General features: G+C 44.0%; 1 protein-coding gene across 3 annotated transcripts in view; it reads left to right on the top strand.

Moving 5' to 3' along the window:
• Nucleotides 1–9913: 9913 nt before the first annotated feature.
• WDR20 (WD repeat domain 20) overlaps nt 9914–22712 on the top strand; it is a 60230-nt gene continuing 47431 nt past the window's right edge. Inside the window, exon 1 of one of the 3 annotated variants that reach the window (XM_039535544.1) lies at nt 9914–10303. In XM_039535544.1, coding sequence (XP_039391478.1) covers nt 10040–10303 — 264 coding nt within the window. In that variant the 5' untranslated portion in view covers nt 9914–10039. The remainder of the gene's footprint in view (nt 10304–22712) is intronic. The other 2 variants (XM_039535542.1, XM_039535543.1) reach the window with 2 other exon arrangements.

Genomic DNA, 22712 nt, shown 5'->3' with positions numbered 1-22712 from the left:
TGGGATTCCCTAACTGTGGGGGGGCGATAGATGGAACCCATATCCCTATCTTGGCACCGCAGCGCCAGGGCACCCAGTACGTAAACCGGAAGGGGTACTTTTCAATGGTGCTGCAAGCACTGGTAGATCACAAGGGACGTTTCACAAACATCCACGTGGGATGGCCAGGGAGGGTTCATGACGCTCGCGTATTCAGAAGCACTACTCTGTTTAAACGGCTGCAGCAAGGGAATTACTTCCCAGACCAGAAAATAACAGTTGGGGATGTTGAAATGCCTGTCGTTATCCTGGGGGACCCAGCCTACCTTGATGCCATGGCTCATGAAGCCATACACAGGCAGCCTGGACAGTGGTCAGGATCTGTTCAATTACAGGCTGAGCAAGTGCAGAATGGTGGTGGAATGTGCATTTGGCCGTTTAAAGGCGCGCTGGCGCACATTACTGACTCGCTCAGACCTCAGCCAAACCAATGTCCCCTATGTTATTACTGCTTGCTGTATTCTCCACAATCTCTGTGAGAGTAAGGGGGAGACCTTTATGGCGGGGTGGGAGGCTGAGGCAAATCACCTGGCCGCTGATTACGCGCAGCCAGACACCAGGGAGATTAGAAGAGCACACCAGGAAGCGGTGCGCATCAGAGAAGCTTTGAAAACGAGCTTCATCAATGGCCAGGGTACAGTGTGACTGCTGTGTTTGTTGATGAACACCCAACCCCCTTGATTGACTCAGTCCTTGTAAGCAACTCCCCCTCCCCCTTTGAGTACAGCTTACTTATGCAAATAAAGTCACTCTCATTTAAAAAGCATGAATTCTTTATTGATTCATTATAAAAAGAGGGAGAGAAGTAAGGGTGTGGTTTGGGAGGAGGATAGGCGGGATGGAGAAGGCCATTAAAAAAAAATTCAGAGTAACGACATCCTTCTGGTTGGGCTGTCCACGGGGGTAGAGTGGGCGGGTGCACGGAGCCTCCCCCCACGCGTTCTTACACGTCTGGGTGAGGAGGATGTGGAACATGGTGAGGGTTGAGGGTGGTTATACAGGGGCTGCAGCGGCACTCTGTGATCCTGCTGCCGTTCCTGAAGCTCCACAAGACGCCGGAGCATGTCAGTTTGATCACGCAGCAGCCCCAGAGTTGCATCCCGCCACCGCTGATCTTCCTGCTGCCACCGCTGATTTTCCTGCCGGTCTTCCTGCCGCCACCTCTCATCTCGGTTGTCCCTCCTGTCCTCACGTTCATCCCTCCTGTCCTCACGTTCACTGGCCTCTTTCCTGTAATTTGAAACCACGTCCTTCCACTCATTCAGATGAGCTCTTTCATTGCGTGTAACTTCCATAATATCCGAGAACATCTCATCTTGCGTCTTCTTTTTCCTCCGCCTTATCTGTGCTAGCCTTTGGGATGGAGGAGGGATGGTTGAAAAATTTGCAGCTGCATGAGGGAGATAAATATTTAGAAAGATACATTTTACAGAACAATGGTTATACTCTTTCACAGTGAACATCACTATTCACCTAGCACATGTGATTTCCCTACAAGGTCGCATTTTTCATCTTAATAGTGAGTGCTTGCAGCTCTGGAGTTACAGATCTCACAGACACAGGTCCAGGCATCAGAATTCAGCTTGCATGCGGCCATGGTAAGCCACTGTCTCAGTGATTTACCCCTCCCCCCCAACGCATGGCTAATACCACGCTAGCTCCCTGCTAATCAACAACCTTCCCCCTCCCCCCCACCCACTGCGTGTCTGGTAGCTTGGGGAAGATCGCCGGTGACCAAACACAAAAGATCATCGGCATTTCACTCCTCCCCTCCCCCCGCTTCACTACGTGCAGGAAAGTGTTTTTTTTAAGCTGCTGCATTCCACGAACCCAGTAGAAAAATGGCCACCCCCCTTACTTAAATTCCTGATTTTTAACCAGGTTATTCTGAATGATATCACTTTGCTGAGGATAACAGAACAAGATAAAGAGCGGATGCTTCTTGAATGCCAGCAGTCACCGGGACCATACGCTGCTATGCTTTGCCACGCAATGATACCTGATTACTTGCTACATGCATGGCATGGTAAAGTGTCCTACCATGGTGGGCGGAACAAGGCTGCCTTGCCCAGAAACCTTCTGCAAAGGCTTCTGGAGTACCTACAGGAGCGCTTCATCGAGATGTCCCTGGAGGATTTCCTCTCAATCCCCGGACATGTTAACAAACTTTTCTAAGTAACTATACTGTCTGCGAATGCATCCCAAGTCCTCAGGGCAAATCAATCATTAAAAAAGGCTTGCTTAAAAAACAATGTTTGCTATTTGCAAAGGTACACTCACCAGAGCTCCCTTCCATGGCGTCATTGTCTGGGATAGTGGCTTGTGAGGGCTGGGAGGACGGTAATTCCGTCAGGGTGATAAAAAGCTCCTGGCTGCTGGGGCTCACGGAGTGCTGTGTGCTCTCTGCTAGGTCTTCCTCCTCTTCTTCATCTTCATCTTCCCCGTCTGCATAATCCTCAGACATGGCAGAGATTACAACCCCCACCTCAGAATCCACGATCAGGGGTGGGGTACTTGTGGCGCAGCCCCCTAAAATTGCATGCAGCTCAGCATAGAAGCGGCATGTTTTTCGACCTGCCCCGGACCTTCCGTTTGCTTCTTTGGTTTTCTGGTAGCCTTGTCTGAGCTCCTTAACTTTCACTCTGCACTGCACAGAGTCCCTGCTGTGGCCTTTATCCGTCATAGCCTTAGAAATTCTTTCAAATACTTTTTCATTTCGTCTTTTGGAACGCAGTTCTGTTAGCACTAAATCCTCTCCCCAGATAGCGATCAGATCCAGTACCTCCCGTGCAGTCCATGCTGGGGCTCTTTTACGATTCTCAGGAGACTGCATTGTTACCTGTGCTGATGAGCTGTGCGTGGTCACCTGTGATGATGAGCTCTCCACGCTGGTGAAGCAGGAAATGAATTTCAAAAGTTCGCGGGGCTTTTCCTGTCTACCTGGCCAGTGCATCCGAGTTCAGAATGCTGTCCAGAGCGGTCACTGGTGCACTGTGGGATACCGCCCGGAGGCCAATACCGTCGATCAGCGGCCACACTAACCCTAATCCGATATGGTAATACCGATACTAGCGTTACTCCTCTCGTTAGGGAGGAGTACAGAAACCGGTTTAAAGAGCCATTAAAATCAATATAAGGTGCCTCCTAGTGTGGACGGTTGTGGCGTTAAATCGGTGTTACGCTCCTAAAACCGATTTAAACGCCTAGTGTAGACCAGGCTTAAGTGTGTGCAACTGCCTCTTAAAAATAAAGAGGCTGAACAAAGTAATTCAATATGAAGCCTTCCTAGTTTGCAATGCAATAAAAATTCACTAGATGGAGCTAAAATGGTAAGTAAAGAAATTCTGAGGTATAAAAATAATTCTACTGTACAAAAGCATATGGCATCAGTTTCTTCACAATTTTAATGATGCATTTCTGTTTAAAAATATTTTTCTGGTGAAACATTACAGCAAGTTCTTGTTTGGATAGTTCTATATTAGTTAAATTCATAACTATACAACACAATTCCTACGCAAAAGTTTTTTATTCTGTCCACCTGAGCCTGCTTAACTTCCCACAGCTCCTCTGATGCTAATATTCGTATTTCTGTCCTCCCATGTGTGTCAGCAGCCATCTGAGCAATTCTTTAAACTATGGTAAGCCTCTTAAGTCTCGGTTGTTGTTGTTTTTTTTCATTTTTTCTCCGTGAAACATTATATTGAAATAAAAACTGACAAACTGGGAAGCATGCAAGTCTTTTCTTATCTCTAGTTATGATGCTTTTTTCTCTCTTGAAATTAAGATCTAATTGGCAGTTTTAAAAACTAATTTATCTTTATATGGTTGTTCAAGTGTGTATGGTTTCCCTTCTTCATATAGTACATAGGTAATCCTGTCTCTTCCTATTCTAGCCTCTCTCTTAACTGGTTTTAGTCCATAATATTGAACCTGCTTTGCAAAACACCTGCAGCTTCCCGACTCCTTTGCCCGAATCAGTTCCGCTTTCAGGATGACAGAGTGGCAAATATAGCAGTGTACTCCTCCATGAACTGGCTTCCCTGAAAGATCCCACGGGGGTTCGCCACCCCGAAGAGTCAGCAGCCCTGCTGAGCCCCACATTAGGAATTTATCCCTAAGAGCACCATGTGCGGGGACTCACAGCATGGAGCTCCATCTGTCCTCTGCACCAGTTGGGCTCTGCCCCACTCCATCCTGAGGAAAGAAACCCCTCTGTCAATCTGAGGGGCCCCTTAAGCTGCAGAGAGAACTGCCCCAAGCTGGAGCCTGGGGCCCAACATGAGGCTGGGGATGGGGGAAGGCCAAGCAATTCATGGATTGAACAATGAGGGGATAATACAGGGAGACTGGAATCTGGACACAGGGTGGGGATGGGGGCCTGGACACACGAGGAGATCAGGACACACGGGACACGTGAGGTGGGGTTTAGGGTGCAGTGGGAGACAAATGGGGTTGGAGGAGACTAGGACATGGGGGGCAGATGCGGGGGCTAGGAAAACAGGAGGCAGAGAGCAGATCATGGGGGCAGATGGTGTGGGGGGAATAGGACATGGGTACAGATGAGGCAGGATGCTAGAGAAGGGGGCCGATGGCATGGGGCGACAGGACTATGGGAGCAGATAGGGTGGGGGGCAGAACATGGAGGGGCAGGACCCTGGGTGGTGAGACAGCTGGGGAAAGGGGCAGACCCCAGAGGCCAGATGAGTTGTAAGATAGATGAGGAGGCAGGAGGCAGATGGTCTAAGACACAGGAGGAAATTCAGAGGAAGGAAGATTAGAATAGAGGGTTTATGACATGGGGAAAAATTGGGGGGCTGGAGCAACTGTGGGGGGTAGGTCATGGGGGCAGGAAAATTAGGGCAGGGAGTGCTACTTACCTGGTCATAGCCCACCCCAGGGGGCCCCTCATCTTCGGGTTTATCCAGGGAGAGGCCACCAGGCCTTGGGCTCTCCTCAGTGTTTTAATAGCATGAACTGCAAAGAGCTGCAGGAGACACATTCTTCTTAGCATATGCACAACATTCCTTAGATGGCACAAGACCAGAATTCATCACCAGATTTGGTCCACTGGGTTGGATAGCTTGCCCGGGCCGGGTATTGACAAGGAGACATTGAAGAGCCATTTGTGGCTTAAGAGCCTCAGTCTGAGTATCACTGCCTTGGGGTCATACTTATTAACACTAACTACATTTTGCAGCATCTTCACTAAGGGCTACCATGATTGCTACTACTGGTGGAGCTGAAAAGGTGTTAGTAACAGTCAGGAATGTTTGAAATCTACTGTACACGTGGCCCATGATTTGATTTTTAATGGATATAGCTGTTTGTTTAAAATGAGGGCTGTCAAGCAATTAAAAAATTAATCACGATTAATCGTTCTGTTAATAATTTAATACCATTTATTTAAATATTTTTGGATGTTTTCTACATTTTCAAATATATTGATTTCAATTACAACACAGAATACCACGTGTACAGTGCTTACTTTATATTTATTTTTATTACAAATATTTGCACTGTAAAAAACAAAAGAAATGGTATTTTTCAATTCACCTAATACAGGGGTTCTCAAAATGGGCGTTGGGACCCCTCAGGGGGTCACAAGGTTATTACATGTGGGTCATGAGCTGTCAGCCTCAACCTCAAGCCCCACTTTGCATCCAGCATTTATAATGGTGTTAAAATATATTAAAAGTGTTTTTAATTTATAAGGGGAGTCACACTCAGAGGCTTGCTATGTGAAGGGGGTCACTAGTACAAAGGTTTGAGAACCACTGACCTAATACAAGTACTGTAGTACAATCTCTGTATCATGAAAGTTGAACTTACAAAGGTAGAATTATGTACAAAAATACCCCTGCATTCAAAAATAAAACAATGTAAAACTTTAGAGCCCTCAAGTCCACTCAGTCCTATTTCATGTTGAGCCAATTGCTCACACAAACAAGTTTGTTTACATTTGCAGGAGATAATCCTGCCCACTTCTTGTTTACAATGTCACCTGAAAGTGAGAACAGGCATTTGCAGGGCACTGATGTGGCCGGCATTGCAAGATATTTACCTGTCAGATGTGCTAAAGATTCATATGTCCCTTCATGCTTCAACCACCATTTCAGGGGACATGCGTCCACGCTGATGACAGGTTCTGCTCAATAACAATCCAAAGCAGTACGGACCGCTGCATGTTCGTTTTCATTATCTGTGTCAGATGTCACCAGCAGAAGGTTGATTTTCTTTTTTGGTGATTTAGATTCTGCAGTTTCTGGATCAGAATGTTGCTCTTTTAAGACTTCTGAAAGCATGCTCCACATCTCGCCCCTCTCAGATTTTGCAAGGCACTTCAGATTCTTAAACCTTGACTCGAGTGCTGTAGCTATGTTTAGAAATCTCACATTGGTACCTTCTTTGCGTTTTGTCAAATCTGCAGTGAAAGTGTTCTTAAAATAAACAACATGTGCTGGGTCATCATCCGAGATTGCTATAACAAGAAACATATGGCAGAAACAGAGCAGGGGACATATAATTTCCCCACAAAGAGTTCAGTAACAAATTTAATTAACACATTTTTAAAATGAGCATCATCAGCATGGAAGCATGTTCTCTGGAATGGTGGCCGAAGCATGAAGGGATATACGAATGTTTAGCATATCTGGCACACAGGGGCATTTCTATGTTTTTTGCCACCCCAAGCACGGCAGTCAGGCAGCCTTCAGCGGCATTTCTGCGGGAGGTCCGCCGGTCATGCAAATGCCTGTTCTCACTTTCTGGTGACATTGTAAATAATAAGAGGGCAGCATTCTCTTCTGTAAATGTAAACAAACTTGTTTGTCTTAGTGATTGGCTGAACAAGTAGTAGGACTGTGTTGAATTGTAGGCTCTGAAGTTTTACATTGTTTTGTTTTTGAGTACAGTTATGTCGCACAAAAAATCTACCTTTCATGACAAAGAGATTGCACTACAGTACCTGTATGAGGTGAATTGAAAAATAGTATTTCTTTTGTTTATAAGTTTTACAGTGCAAATATTTGTAATAAAAAATAATTACACTTTGATTTCAATTACAACACAGAATACAATGTATGTGAAAATGTAGAAAAGCATCCAAAATATTTAATAAATTTCAAGTGGTATTCTAGTGTTTAACAGTGTGATTAAAACTGCAATTAATCGTGATTAATTTTTTTAATTGCCATTAATTTTTTTGAGTTAATCGTGTGAGTTAACTGTGATTAATCGACAGCCCTATTTAAAATGCAATACAAATTAATTGTTTGCAAAACTGTACATCAGCTGGTACTCAAATCACTGATAAACATTAGGAAGTGAATCATGGTAATTCTGTGATACCAACACTCATCCCTAGAAAGATGGAGGCTAGGGAGGAGGAATATCATGTGCTTGTGCAGAACAGCATTGTGGCATACTAGTAAACCTCTACCTCAATATAACACTGTCCTCGGGAGCCAAAAAATCTTACCGTGTTATAGGTGAAACCGTGGAGCGTGCAGCCCCATCCCCCCGGAGAGCTGCTTTACTGCGTTATATTCTAATTTGTGTTATATCGGGTGGCGTTATAACAGGGTAGAGGTGTACTAAGTGCATGCACAATTGGAGTGTTCCATGCACACACATGGACACTCTCTTCTGTGAGATGCTACTGGTTAACTACAGGGATAGTTTAAAGAACAGGAGTCCTTGTGGCACCTTAGAGACTAACAAATTTATTTGAGCATAAGCTTTCGTGGGCTACAGCCCACTTCATCCAATGCATAGAATGGAACATATAAGAAGAGTATATATATACATACAGAAAAAATGCCATACTGGCTAATTAATTAAGATGACCTATTATCAGCAGGAAAAAAACGTTTGTAGTGATAATCAAGATGGTCAATTACAGACAGTTGACAAGAAGTGTAAGGATAGTTATCATAAGGAAATAGATTCAAGTAGTGTAATGACTCAGCCATTCAGGGATAGTTTAGTCACTTCATGTTGGCTATACCAGAACGGAGGACCTAGCACCAACATTTTATGTAGAGAGTTGGGGAATCTGAGTCCAATTAAGATAATTTTGTAAAATGGTTCCTAGAGAAACACTTCTTTTAAGATGTTTTTGTTTTGTTTTGGCAGGTTTCAGTTGTAACTTGTTACTTCTGTAACATACCAATAAAAGACAACTAAACAAATCTTTGAAAGTTTAAAAGAATAGTTTTCTTACCAAACAAATTGTGTGAAATGTTAGATTGCTTTCCCTATGTACCATATAAGACGACGTTATATTAATCACTTATACCTTCACAACAGTGTTATTTTTAAACCTACCCTCCAAGCAGAGCTAACATGTAGGGGCAAGATCAGCACAATACTATTATCAAAAAAGGGTGATGAGAGGAGTAATTCAGATGCTGTGATAGCACTGGGAGCACTAGTGTGGCAGAACTGTGAAAAAGGATGCTGCCTTAGCAATATATTATCAACCAATCCACTTTCCATTTTTAAGATTCTACAAATTTTTATAACCCATTGGGAATGTTTTCATAAAGATATCCTCTAATTCACAAAAATAATCTCATTGCTTGTTATAAGTGTTGGAGTTTATCATGGAACTTAAATAATAATCCTATAACCTTCTACAGTGCCTTTCATTTGAGGATCTCAAAGCATTTGACGCATCAGTTTGGGTTCACTGTATATTTAAACTGGTGGTTTTTCTATTTGGAATTTTTGGCCTTGATTCTCAGTTCCTTTATTTCTGCACTTAGCATTCCTGCATCTTTGTGATCCCAGGCTCTGAATCTGAGCTTTGCCAGCAGAGAGGAGCCATGAAGCTGGCAAAACCAGACACTAGAGGATCCCTCAGCGTAAGGGGGTTTATCCCAGTGGCATAGGGCCAGTGGAACAGCCCTACACTGCCCTTCTTTGCAGACCATGGTATAGGTGCGTATTCAGGATCAAGAGAGGGAGTATCAGTGGTGGGAGGAGGCATGACTGGAGCATACCATGGCCCAGCTATTTAGGGCTGTTGTAAAAGTGAATATTAAAACCATCTGGCAGTGCTCTAACTTATGCCAGGAACTAGATCTAGGTGGCTCGAGAATCCAGGATGTGCAGAGATGAACCAGGACTGGGAGAGAAGGTGGCACAGAACCATTCCATCACTCAGTCCTGTGCTGGCTGCGAACTTGACCCAAGGGCCACGCCTACTCAGTTTAAGGCACCTTTACATATGCTGCTGGAGTCGCAACAGAGGGCTGTAGGGCAAATGAGAATCCCTTTGCTTGTTATTTGATTAGATGCCTTTTGATAAGGTGTAAATTTATTTGACAAATAATTATGCCTACCATCAGCCCTCTGAGGTAGGTGGGAACGATTACAGTCAGCAGGTGAATTTAGGCTGACAAAGATGAAGTAATTGTCCATGGTCACAGACAAGAGTCCCAAGAGTCCTCCTGACTCTCACAGCTGACAGTTTTCAGAGGTGGAAAGAAAAACTGGGCATGGTGATAAGTTACCTGGGGGTACCACACTGGCAACTTAGTGCCGCAGGATGCTGTTAAAAACCCTGCCCTGAACAATTAAATCGCCCTTCCCCTCGCCCTGTAGAGTCCCAAGCCCATGGCATTAAGCACTACCCACCCCTTTCCCGTGGGCTTTGAACCCCCCGTCTCCCCGCAGCACCCCCTCGCCCTCCGCCCCACAGGTCTGGCACCCGCCTGCTGCGCTGACGACCAGCCCTTGTAAAAGCACTGGGCGCGCGAGCCCCGCTCTACCCCCTGAGCAGCAGCACCACCGCTCGCTCGCTCGCCCGCCAGATGGCCAACCCTGGCCCTCCCTCTCCCCCACTAGGGGCCGCCCCGACGTCAGGCAAGCTGGCACATGCGCAGAGATGCAGTAAACAGGCGAGCCAGCTCCTCCCCCTTACGGCCGCTCTCGGGTAGAGAGAGTGAGCGGTGGCGGCTGCGCAGTGGGGGCACATCCGGGCACTGGGGCAGGATGAATGCTCCTTTCCAAGATGGCGGCGGAGGGAGGAGGGAAGGAGATGAACGAGATTAAGACCCAGTTCACCACCCGGGAGGGGCTGTACAAGCTGCTGAGCCACTCGGAGTACAGCCGGCCCAACCGGGTGCCCTTCAACTCGCAGGGCTCCAACCCAGTCCGCGTCTCCTTCGTCAACGTCAACGACCAGAGCGGCAACGGCGACCGGCTCTGCTTCAATGTGGGCCGGGAGCTCTACTTCTACATCTACAAGGGGGTCCGCAAGGTACCGGGGCAGCCGGGGGGCGGGAGAGGCCCGGGCCCCGATCTGCTCGGAGCACGAGGGGCGTGCCAGGGGCGAGCTGCTTGGCTTCAGTGCGGGCCGGGAGCCCTATCTGTGAAGGCCGGGGAGCTGGAGGCCAGGCCAGGGGAGTGGGCTTTGCCCCACTAAGCTCAGCACTCTTCAGGGGGGCGGGGGCCCTCTAGGTGGAGGCGCTCTGTGGCCGGGAACTGAACCTGTTCACAGAGCCAGGGGGCTTGTCTGGTGTCGGACCGTGTGGCGGGGGACTCCAAGTCTGAGGTAGAGGTGTGAGGGGGAGAGCCCTGAGAGGGAGGAGGACTAGTGTTGGGGGCTACCTAAAGGTCGTAGGACTGGAAGTGACTTCTTGGGTTTTAGGGTCTAATCCCCTGCTGTGGTGGGCAACTCTGTCCTATAATCCCATTCATACATTTATAAAGCTACATTTAAAAACTAGTTAAATTGAACAACCCAGAGAGTCATCACCAGCAGCTAAAGTATGTTCCTGTGCAGCCTTTTCTTTGGCTCGTTTGGGCAGGGTTGGTAATGGTATAGTAACTCTGGGCCTGTCTCACCTGCTATTACAGGCTGAAGATTATGGGACTCCCTCTGAGGAGTGTTTGGTGTTAGCATGAGGCTGCCAAATCTCTGACAGGGTGGGGTTTTAACCTTATTTGGGTCATGAGAAAAATTTTCACACCTAGAGTGAAAAATTAGAGGTCTAATATTATAAAGTGTGAACTGACCCAGGACTGTCTCCAGATGTGTCCAGTATAGTGAGCTGAAGACTCACTGAGACTTTACATTTCTAATTATAACAGCAAAAGCTTTTATCATGAGAGAAGTACTGATGCAAAATAAGGCTTCCAACCTGTGAATGATATTTGGTGGTGCAGGTCTAATAGCTTGTGCATTAAATGGCTAGTATACTATATTAATGGGCAAATTGTACCTACATAAATATATGTAATTGCTGTTTTGACTTTTTGGTACTACGTGGTGCCTTACTTCCTGGTGTTTAGTGAGGCATTCTGATAATTTGCATCACCAAGTGAACAGGTGTCACTTTTAATGTATGTAAACATAGGCATAACCAATCTCAAAGTTTTATTGAGATATCTGTTTATCTTGGGTACATATGAACCCCCCCTCCCAATTACTACAATATGTGAGCACCTTACAATAGTTAATGTCTATATTCTCTGACAACCTTGAGAGGTAGGGAAGAGTTGTTATTCCCACTTTACAAATAGGATCTGAGGCACAGAGAAACTTACTGACCTGCCCAAGGTCACATGGGAAGTTTGTAGCATAGCAAGCAATTGGACCTGGGTTTATATAGTTCCAGATGAATGAATGTCCAAACCACTCTCTCTTGCTTGATAATTCATGTAAAATGTAAGCACAAGCTAATTGCTGAGGAGAGTTAAGCCTACTAAGGATCAGTTGGTAATGACTAGCAACTGAACAGACCCAACTTGTGTTGGCTAATTGTATGCACTTGTTTCATATACACTTGAATTGAAATTTACATAATTTAACTTAATCATGTGATGAGTCTTGATAATTTGGGGATGTTTTAAGTAATTGTGAATTAAATTTAAATATTTGGTATTTAAGGACTTGGAGTGATTGATGTTCTTGAACAGTTATCTGCCTACTCATGTTAAATAATATTTTTAATACTTCAATTTTATAATCCATAGTGGTCTTTTCTACATAGGAGTCCGTGTGGATGATGATTCATATGGTTAAAATATATCCATCTTCCAACCCTTGTAACTGCTAGGAGTCTATCATCTTTGATTTAGTTTTCAGTACTGAATAATTGCAAACTTCTACAATTTTTTTATTTAGAGCAGCTCTTAATGCAGCCCAGTTACAGGACATGTGACTCTTACCAATCTTTTTTAGTCATTTGTTATCACACTTAAAGTAAAGAAAAATCTAGAGGCTGAACATATGCCATGAATAGGGAACTGAGGAATTTTTAAGTGGCAACTTACAACTTGTAAGTCTTATTTGCATTCTTCTAATAGCTTTTCCAATATCTTCGGTAAAACAGTATTTAACTTTGTCTTTGTGAGTGTAGCAGCAATTGAAAATCCTACTGTACCTACCTGCTGGATGTTTGTTTTGGGTTTTGAGACATATTATAAATGTTCTGAATATACTAGTCTTCAAATAATACAGTAAAATTATTGTTTAGAAGTTTAGAATAGAAGTTTAGAATAGAATTTGTGTTGGTCAAAACAAAGCAATCCAATCTTATCAATGACCTTCAGAACTGATACTTTTAATACCATAATTACTAACTTCAGTTTAAAAAGCCTTAAAGTAACAGCTGAAATATATTAAACGTATCCAAATTAAAGAAAATATTATAGATAAGAGACTAGAGAAGTTGATCTGCCATACATTCATAATGAATACAATATTCCAAATGTATCTAAAAATATTGATGAGCTTGAAATCATTATGGTCTGTGATTCTGCAGATTGGGGCCTATGGCTTTGGCTCTTTGTGTAGAAAATTGGCACTAGCATAGAGAAGATTGCAGCTGACAGTTACAGCTGTCAGAATGATTAACATAATTTTCATAAAGAAAAATGCTGTTTGTTAAAAAACTTGCTACTGCTTCTTGCTATGGTGTATAAGATAGGTGAAAGGAGAGCTTAATGATAGATTAAACTAGAAGTGTAAACCACGGTCTTAAAATGAATAAATATAAACTGTTGTAAACTTCACATACAGCATGCTTCTAAAGTTGTCTCTAGACTAGAGAACATTTAGCCAATGCTAGCTAGGACTGATTAAACTTGGCTACTTAGCTTACGTCTATGCCAGGAAAACACCTTTAACTCAGTTTTAGCAAGTTGAACTGTAGTCTAGCTTCTGCTAGTGAACAGTGTTACTCTGAATTTACACTTGGAAGTGAGGCTTGGTTTTATTTGTGTGTAGTTTGGCTTGTGTTATGTAAGCCTGATTAAACTTTTTCTCCTGATCAATTTAGCTAGATTAGACCAGTGATTATAGTCCAGGTACTTTAAAATGTTAACTGCAGCAAATGCAGGTTTGTATTTTAAAGCTGCAGTATAACTTAGGTTAAAAATAAATTGTTAATTTTATTACTTCTTCCTGCCTGTTGAGCAGTGTTTAAAAAGTCTTGTTCCATTAGGTTCTGTTCCTGTTGAAGTTAGAGAAGGAATTGCCATTATCTTAAGAAAAAGCAGGGTCTTATTCCTCAGTTTTAGGTAGCTACCTGCAGTAGGAACTTTTGCAGGTAAAGAACTTTTATTTGGTATGTACCATGCTTTATTTAACCATGAAAGCGCTAGCAAAGTAAACAGATATTGCAACGGCACACAATATCTTTGGGGGAACATATTGTAATAAGTTTATATATTATTGTGGGCCAAGCATATGTATGACTGTGCTCTACTCCATGGGAGAGGGTTCCACAACTCCTTCAGGAACTAAAACTGTGATTACAATATGAGTTATTCACCTTAAACACCTCCAAAGAGGTACCACCCCCTGCAAAGCTACATATATACTGGTTCAATGTGTGTTTCCACGCATGAGGAAAACAAAATATTTGGCTTTAAAAGGCTACATGTAAACTGACTCAAGGCTGCCTTTCTGAGCCAACAAATGGCTAGGACCTTATGCCAACTTTTGCAGAAGAGTTGAAAAGACTTTGGCCTATCAGAGCCCCATAAGACTGATGGCTGACTTCTGGTAAGCTTTTAGTGTGCACATAGGCACTCTTAGTGATTTTAATGTTTTCTCTGTAATGCTTTTGCCTTAAGAATAAAGGTGCTTGCTTAGAAAGAGCTGTGTGATCACTTATAACTGCTGGAAATACACTGTTTATAGCCCTCAGAGGAAAAGCAAAGCACAGGTGCTGGCCGTTAGGTGACTGGCTTGCTGGGGATATCACAGTGTAAGGCACGGAGTCATGCAGCCTTAAAATTCTGGTCTTGAGGGAGAGATGCAGGTCTCCACCCAAGAGAAGTAATGGCTGGGAGCCGGAAACTTTAAATGCATGCCCTTGAGTGACCAAGGAGGGGGAATACAGGTGCAATTACTGTGAAACTGTGACAACTGTCTGCACTGGGAACTTCTGCAGGTTATGAACTTTTGGTATGTACTATACTTAATTCAGCTGTGGAAGAACTTGGAAATAGTTAAAATGTTTTCAAATATCAATCTGAATGAGTCCAAATCACATCCCGAAAGGGTATTTATTCCTTTAGGTTACTTTTCTTTATCTGGCTGCTTCCACATCCCAAATCAGCTTTGTCTGCCATTTCTGTTTTGTGAATTAATCTTTAGTTGTAAGTCTCTTTACCCAGGCCACTGAATTGTTTGTGTTGCTTTAGAGATGAATCCTATGTAAGGATTGGTATTCCTTGTGACACTGTGATGCTTTCTTAACCTGATTTCTTGAGGGTAGAATCAGGAGTTGGGTCCAGTGTCTAAAATGATGTAAAAGCTTGGAATGCTGAGAGAGACTTTCAGTCTGGGGGAAAAAAGCCTTCAAACTGCCTTGGAGGCTTTTCATAGCAAACAAGTAGGTTCTTCCAAACTTTCTCTATCAGAATATGTTTAGAAGTGAACTTGAGGAAGGTAGCAGGAAAGAATGAAATACTGGAAACTTGAGAGGAGCAGATGAGCTATATGCAAGCTGTTTGACGTAATGAGGCTTTTATGCAGTATTTTCTGTCCCATTACAACAATCCAAAGCTCAAAAAAACCTGTTAGTAGATTCTAACCTGGTCTTAAATTTAGATCCAATGGACAGTGGAGTGAAACTGTATTTTAGTAAGAAGTTAGGGTTGTGATGCAATGAGGTGTGGCCATTTTAATGAAATACTTGGCTAGTTAAGTATTCTTGGGAGTGCTGGTATGTTCCTGTGGCTTTTATTTTCACCTCAACTTTTGGACTCAGTGAGGCTAGTTATGTATAGCAATCTCCTGTTAAGGTGAAAGCTTTGCTGGAGGTGAAGTCCAGAGTTGTTTTGAGAGTGATCCCCTCTTTGGGTGAGGAGTGCTATCTGAGGCTCACTTGGGACAAAAGGACTTAACACAATGCAGAGGACCGTGTGGAACATATTGCCAGGAGATGTTGTGAAGACCAAAATTCTAACTGGGTTCAAAAAAGAATTAGATAAGTTCATGGAGGATGGCCAATAGCCATTGATGGACCTAACATAGTCAGGGACACAACCCTGTGCTTTGGATGTTCCTCAGCCTCTTGACTGCCAGATGCTGGGATTAGACAAAAGGGAATGGGTCACTTGATAATTGCCCTGTTTTGTTCATTCCCTCTGAAGCAGTTGGCATTGGCCACTGTTGGAAGACAAAGCCCAATGCCAACTCTGTCCACATATCTGTTCAAATGATATCATAGGATCTAATCACATCAGCCATACCATCAGGGGCTCCTTCACCTGCACATCTGCCAATGTGATATATGCCATCATGTGCCAGCAATGCCCCTCTACCATGTACATTGGCCAAACCAGACAGTCTCTACGCAAAAGAATTAATGGACACAAATCTGACATCAGGAATCATAACACTCAAAAAACAGTAGGAGAACACTTTAACCTGTCTGGTCATTCAATGATCTGCAGGTGGCAATTTTGCAACAGAAAAGCTTCAAAAACAGACTCCAACGAGAAACTGCTGAGCTGGAATTGATATGCAAACTAGATACAATCAATTTAGGCTTGATTAGGGACTGGGAATGGCTGATCCATTGCAAACATTGAATCTATCTCCCCTTGTAAGTATTCTCACACTTCTTATCAGACTGTCTGTACTGGGCTATCTTGATTGTCACTTCAAAAAAATTTTTTTCTCTTACTTGATTGGCCTCTCAGAGTTGGTAAGACAACTCCCACCTTTTCATGCTCTCTGTATGTGTATATATATCTCCTCAATGTATGTTCCATTCTATGCTTCCAAAGAAGTGGGCTGTAGCCCACGAAAGCTTATGCTCAAATAAATTTGTTAGTCTCTAAGGTGCCACAAGTACTCCTGTTCTTTTTGTTGGAAGACAGGATCCTGGGCTAGATGGACTATTGCTCTGCCCAGTTTGGCCGTTCTTATGCCCTTTCCTTGGGGGAGTAACTTTTAAAGACGGGGGTTTTGTATAACCGGAGTTGAGTAATTTGCATTAATGTCTCTGTAGTAATTACCCAGAAAGTCCACTTAACACTACTTATTCCAAAAGTCTGGCACATTTTCTGTATAGTCTTTTGAACTTCCAGGTCTCACATCTCCCACGAGCGGTTACATACAATCTTGGCCCACCATAATAGATTAATTTAATAAAGTAAGGCCTTCCAAGGACATTGTAGGAAACGGCCGTATCTGTCACAACACACAAACCAATCACCCCCAAAATTCTGAAACTGGTGACCCCAGCTATCTTTTGTGTGGGTTAGGTGTGCTCAGCCTTCCGAGCTGACTTTTATCGTAGCATATTTATAGTACAATTTTTTTTAAATGGTTGTACTTGTACTTAAGAATCAGTGGGTTCATGTTAAATGCTTAAATTAACAATTGGCAAGCTTCAGAACTGTTTCAAGGTTGGGAAGTGTATGTTGGAAATACTTTAAAATCTGTTGAAATGTTGCATAAGTATCTCAATTACTGTAGTTATACTGTTTGTTATGGTTTAGGATGATAGCCAACATAGTGAAAACAGATACTGACTTGAAACTCTTGTGCAGAAATGGTTTTAGAAGCAGATAGGTTAGGGATGTTACTGAGCTGTAATGCAGGACAAAAGTTGTGGAAGAACAGAATTTACTGTGCAGTTGAAATGTAATTGACATAGTGTGAGTTATTGGAAAGAATGCTCTTTGATTGTGCAAGAAAGCAGTTCAAGAGGGAGTTAAATTACAAACCTAAAAGGTACAAGTTTTTAGACTTTCTACAAATCTGTCTTGGTTTTGACTGTCCAGGTCGAAATTAGACTGACATTTTTCAAATTGGACTTAACCATTTCGTCTTGACCAGTGTGTCCTCTTGACAATGTAAATCCTAATGTTCAAGGTTGTATAGTGTTGAAGAGTTCAGTAAGGGCCACAACACACAGTTCTTGGCTTACTGATGTCTAATTTTAAGTATTTGGGTTCACCTAGTGAATTAAAAGATACAATATAATGCCAAATGCTATTCTGAACAAGAGCGTCAACTTCTTAAAATGTAGTGCAGTGTACAAATTGCATGGGATTTACTGTGTGCGGCAGAATATAGACCTGCCTTCTTAAGCAAGAGGCGATGTCCCTGAAGATTCTCCAGACACAGAGCATAATTCTTACCTACTTCTATTAAGAGATCACTTTCATTAAGCTACCAAGTTATGAGAGTCTCTTGGGACATGTTTCACTTTGTAAAACTTTGAGAAGTTAGATGTCCTTTTATATCAGTGTTCTGTTATTACTGCTAGTTCTTCACTAGAAGATGCTAATAAGGGCTCCACATACTGAATGTCTTAAAAATAATAAAAAAAAAAATCATGAGTCATTTGTGGATTTTTTTAAATTCATGTAATACCTTAAGGACACTTTGGCCTGCAACAAACAATATAAAGAAATACTCTTACTCAGTAAATCTGTTAACAGTCATTATCTTGCACTAGAAAATGTGGTGAGACACAAAGTACAAGGAATTTTAAATGTGTCAAATTGTGTTGAAGGTCAAGTTTTTATTCTTTAGAAAATCGGTTTTGTTTTGTTTCTGCATTTCTGTGTAACATTAGTGCAGACTGAAGTTTTCCCAATAAATTCAAATGTTATTTTTTAAAGATAGTTCTATAAAGCACTAGCTGTACATAGAAGCCACATAAACACTACTCTTAATCAGAAAGATTATGTATATTCATACTACCATGAAGTTAGTGTTTTCTCTGCTATAGAGGGGCGCCAAACTAGTCCAGCGGGACAAGTGCCAAAGGTAAGATGCATCAGAGGCTGGGAGAACTGCATGACTTCAGATCTGCCCTGCCCCACAGCTCTAGGACCATAAATAGGGCCCTACCAAATTCACAGGCATGAAAAAGGTTTCACAGACCATGAAATCTGGTCTGCCCCCCATGAAATCTAGTCTTTTGTGTGCTTTTATCGTATACTACATGGATTTCATGGGGGAGACCAGCATTTCTCAAATTGTGGGCCCTGACCCAAAAGGGAGTTGCAGGGGGGTCTCAAGGTTATTTTTTGGGGGGTCACAGTATTGCCATCCTTACTTCTGCGCTGCCTTCAGAGCTGGGTGGCCAGAGAGTGGTGGCTGTTGGCAAGGCAGCCAGCTCTGAAGGCAGCGCCCCACCCCTCCGCAGCAGTGCAGAGGTAAGAGTGGCAATACCATACTGTGCTACCCTTATTTCTGCGCTACTGCCTTCAGAGCAGGGCGGCCAAAGAGTGGCAGCTGCTTACTGAGGGCCCAGCTCTGCAGGCAGCAGCACAGAAATAAGGGTGGCAATACCATACCACTAGACCTCTGAATGGATACAAATTTATACCTGTGGGTGTGGATATCTGCGAATAGAAATCAGTATCTGTTGAACTGCAGGGCTCTCCTGGGAACCACAGTGGCAAAAGGAGCAGAATGTTGGGCTGTTGCTCCCAGGAGCCAGCATCCTGCACTGGCAGCTCCGTTGGCATGGCTGTACTGCCCCCAACCCTGTCCACTGGGCGGGCACTGTGCTCATTGGCATCTGTCCCTGGTTGTGATAATGTGTGCAAGTGGCACATGTGCCCAGACAGGAGCCTCAGACAGTTGCATGGCAGGGCTGGGGGCGGTACAGCCAAGCCGGAGGAGTTGCCAGTGCAGGGTGTTGGCTCCTGCGAGCAGCGATCCCATGTTTTGCTCCTTTTGCTGCTGCAATTCCCAGGAGAGCCTTGTATCCACACAGGGCTCTACATACCACAACTTCTGCGCTGCTGGCAGTGGTTCTGCCTTCAGAGCTGGACTCCTGGCCAGCAATCACTGCTCTCCAGCTGCCCAAGCGCAAAAGTAAGGGTAGCAGTACTGCAACCCCCACTACAATAACCTTGTGATCAACACACAACTCCATTTTGGGTCAGGACTCCTGCAATTACAACACCGTGAAATTTCAGATTTAAATAGTTGAAATCATGAAAATTATGATTTTTAAAATCCTATGACTGTGAATTTGTTGGGGCCCTAACCATAAACAACTGATAACTTTTCTAGCAACAGCCTACTTTCTCTGTCTGCTCCTGTGGAGGGCACTCAGCCATAGGGATAGCTCAAAAGTACAGCTCTATAACTTGTTATAGTCAAGTTCATTAGAAACACCTGCTCACTCAGGGCTAGTAGCAATCTGTAGGGGCCTGAGTGGGACTGGGAACTGCTGTATTCTTTCCCAGAGAGGAGGTGAGAGCAGGGGAGCAAAACACCTGATGCAACTACACTTTTCTGCAGGAGAGAGAAGCCAGATACAGGATAATTGAAGCTACTATTGTTTATTCTAGGGGGCAGGGTGTAACTTAGTGGTTTGAGCATTGGCCTGCTAAACCCAGGGTTGTGAGTTCAAACCTTGAGGGGGCCACTTAGAGATCTGGGGCAAAAATCAGTACTTGGCCCTGCTAGCGAAGGCAGGGGGCTGGACTCGATGACCTTTCGAGGTCCCTTCCAGTTCTAGATCTTCTTCTTTTTTTTTTTTTAAACTGTAGTTGGGAGAGAGTAAGACTGAGAGCATAAAGTAAAAACACAGGTCTGAAAGCTTAAGAGAATGGGAGGAAGGAGGTAAAAATGTATGGGGGGGGAGGGGAGTTTAATGTTAAGGGTCGGGGGAGAGAAAGGAAAGAATATACAATGAAAACACAGTATTGATCATCTAGGATAGAAAAAAGTGCAGTGAAGGCAGGAGTGGAAAGGTATCAGAAGCACAGGAGTCATAGTAAAATACATTTAAAAATACTGAGATTGCCTATAGGGCAGTGTTCCCTCTAATTTTTCCCACACGTGCAGAATTAATTTTATGTGCATCAATATGGAAGTGATGTGTGACACATTGCCTCCATATTGATGCACATAACAAAACTCATGGGGGTGGGGCCGAGGGGTTTGGAGTGTGGGAGGGGGCTCAGGAATGGGGCAGAGGGTTGGTGTGCAGGGGTGTGAGGGGATCTGGCTGGAGGGGTGAGCTCTGGGGCGGGAGGGGGCTGGGGATGAGGGGCTTAGGGCTGGGACAGAGGGTTGGGGTGTAGATTCTGGGGTGGGGTCCAGGGTGATGGCTCCGGATGGAGGTGCAGGCCCTGGAGCTACAGTGGGGAGAGAGGACTCCCCCCAGCTCTCTCTCCCTGCAGCAGTACCTGGGCTGGAGGGGAGAGGCGCTTCTCCCCACCGCAGCAGGTCTGGGGTTGGGGATGGGGAAGGGGCGCCTGTCCCCTGGCTGCAGCAGGTCTGGGCCAGGGCACAGTTTGGGCCGGGGGAGGGATGCCCCTCCTATGGCCGCAGCAGGTCCGGGGCTGGGTGGGAGGGGGGGACGCCCCTCCCATCCCTGTGGAAGGCCCAGGGCTGAGTTGGGGGGGAGGGGTGTTGCCCCTCCCATGGCCATGGTAGGTCTGGGCTGGGGCTGGGTTGGAGCTAGGGGAGGAGTGCCTGTCCCCTGGCTGCAGCGGGCCGGGGCTTTTTCCATCTTTTTCACTTCCATGACAAATGTGGCTTAATTTTTCATAAAATTTCATAAAAATTTTTTATTGTAATCTATTGAGCAAGAGTCCCATGAATTGTAAAAGTCTGATTCTAAATGTCCAGGTGCATGTAGGAGAGTTACCTTTAAGTTTTAAACTGTTATTTTGAAACCATTTTTATAGTCTCTGTTTTGCAGTAAGTTATCTTGCTGAAAATGTGACCTTGTGACTGCATTTTTCTATACACTTTTTCACTTTGCCAGTATTTTGCCTTAACTTTTGCATTATGGACACCAGTCCTCTAAAGATGTGTTAAATAACTTAAAAATTTCATTGCAACCTCATGCGTAAGTTTCAAGCAAGTGTTCAGTTATATAATGCAGTGATCTGAATGCTTTCCTGGGTTCTGGAACTGGGGGTCGTGACTTCTTGGGGTCATGAGGTTATTACGTGGGGGTCATGAGCTGTCAGCCTCCACCACAAACCCTGCATCAGATCCAGCATTTAGAATAGTGTTAAATATAAAAAATGTTTTTAATTTATAAGGAGGGATCGCACTCGGAGGCTTGTTGTGTGAAAGGGGTCACTAATACAGAAGTTTGAGAACCACTGTGTTTAACAGCTTGGTTTACTAGGGTAATTATTAACTTTAAAAACAAATTAAGCAGGGTGTTACAGCTCTACATGTGTTGTTAGACTGCCTCTTTCAGATTAGGACAGAAGTTTATTAGAATGAACATAAATAGGTTTGTTATATTTTACTAACCGTTTCTAAGACTTCATTTTGCAGAACTAGAATTTTTTGAGTACATGGAGCCTTTTCTGATGATGGGATGAGCTAAAGCACTGAAGTAAGAAGTTACTTACACCCTGACAAAACGAAAGGTGCATGCCAGGAAAAGCAACAAAGAATCCTGTGGCACCTTATAGACTAACAGACGTTCTGCAGCATGAGCTTTCGTGGGTGAATACCCACTTCTTCAGATGCAAGAAGAAGTGGGTATTCACCCACGAAAGCTCATGCTGCAGAACGTCTGTTAGTCTATAAGGTGCCACAGGATTCTTTGTTGCTTTTACAGATCCAGACTAACACGGCTACCCCTCTGATACATGCCAGGAAAGGTTATATTCAGGAATCAGGCCCCATTGGGATTCACAAAACCCCTGGTTAGCTACCCCTGAATTGTGTAGATGCATAAACTTGCTCAGCACGTAATTTTTTTTCCCAGTAAAAGTTCCATAGGCACCTATGTTTCAGCCTCTAAGCATGTGTGCTGCAGCCCCATGCCAGGCATTTGGATAGCTGAGCCCCAGAGTGATACACAGGGCATTCATTCCTTTGCCTGTGGGGTTCCAATCCAGTAAGTATACTCAGACTTTGCCTACTGGATTGGGTCCCTATAGCAGAGCTTACACAAAGTGGCCAGGGGAGGAAATCCTCCCTCATAACTTCTAGCCAAGTGCTTAGGATTCTCACCTGAATTGTGGGAGACCTCAGGCAGAGGGGGAGTTGGAGCAGGGGAGAAAGAAAGATATGAACAGAGATCTGCCACCTCTTCGGGGAGTGTCCAAAACACTGGGCTATAAGCTATTCTGATATGGGGCTTTCTCAGTCTCTCCTGTTGAAACTGTTGCACTGTAGATAATAGATAAATTATAAAATTCATTGGAACAGGGGACTGGATCCTGGGTCTCTTACCTTTTAGGTGAGTTCCCTA

This window comes from Mauremys reevesii, linkage group 4, assembly GCF_016161935.1.
Source record: "Mauremys reevesii isolate NIE-2019 linkage group 4, ASM1616193v1, whole genome shotgun sequence".
Classification (NCBI taxonomy): Eukaryota; Metazoa; Chordata; order Testudines; family Geoemydidae; genus Mauremys; species Mauremys reevesii.
The sequence above is the reverse complement of the archived record's forward strand: the minus strand, read 5'-3'. Positions and strand labels throughout refer to the sequence as shown.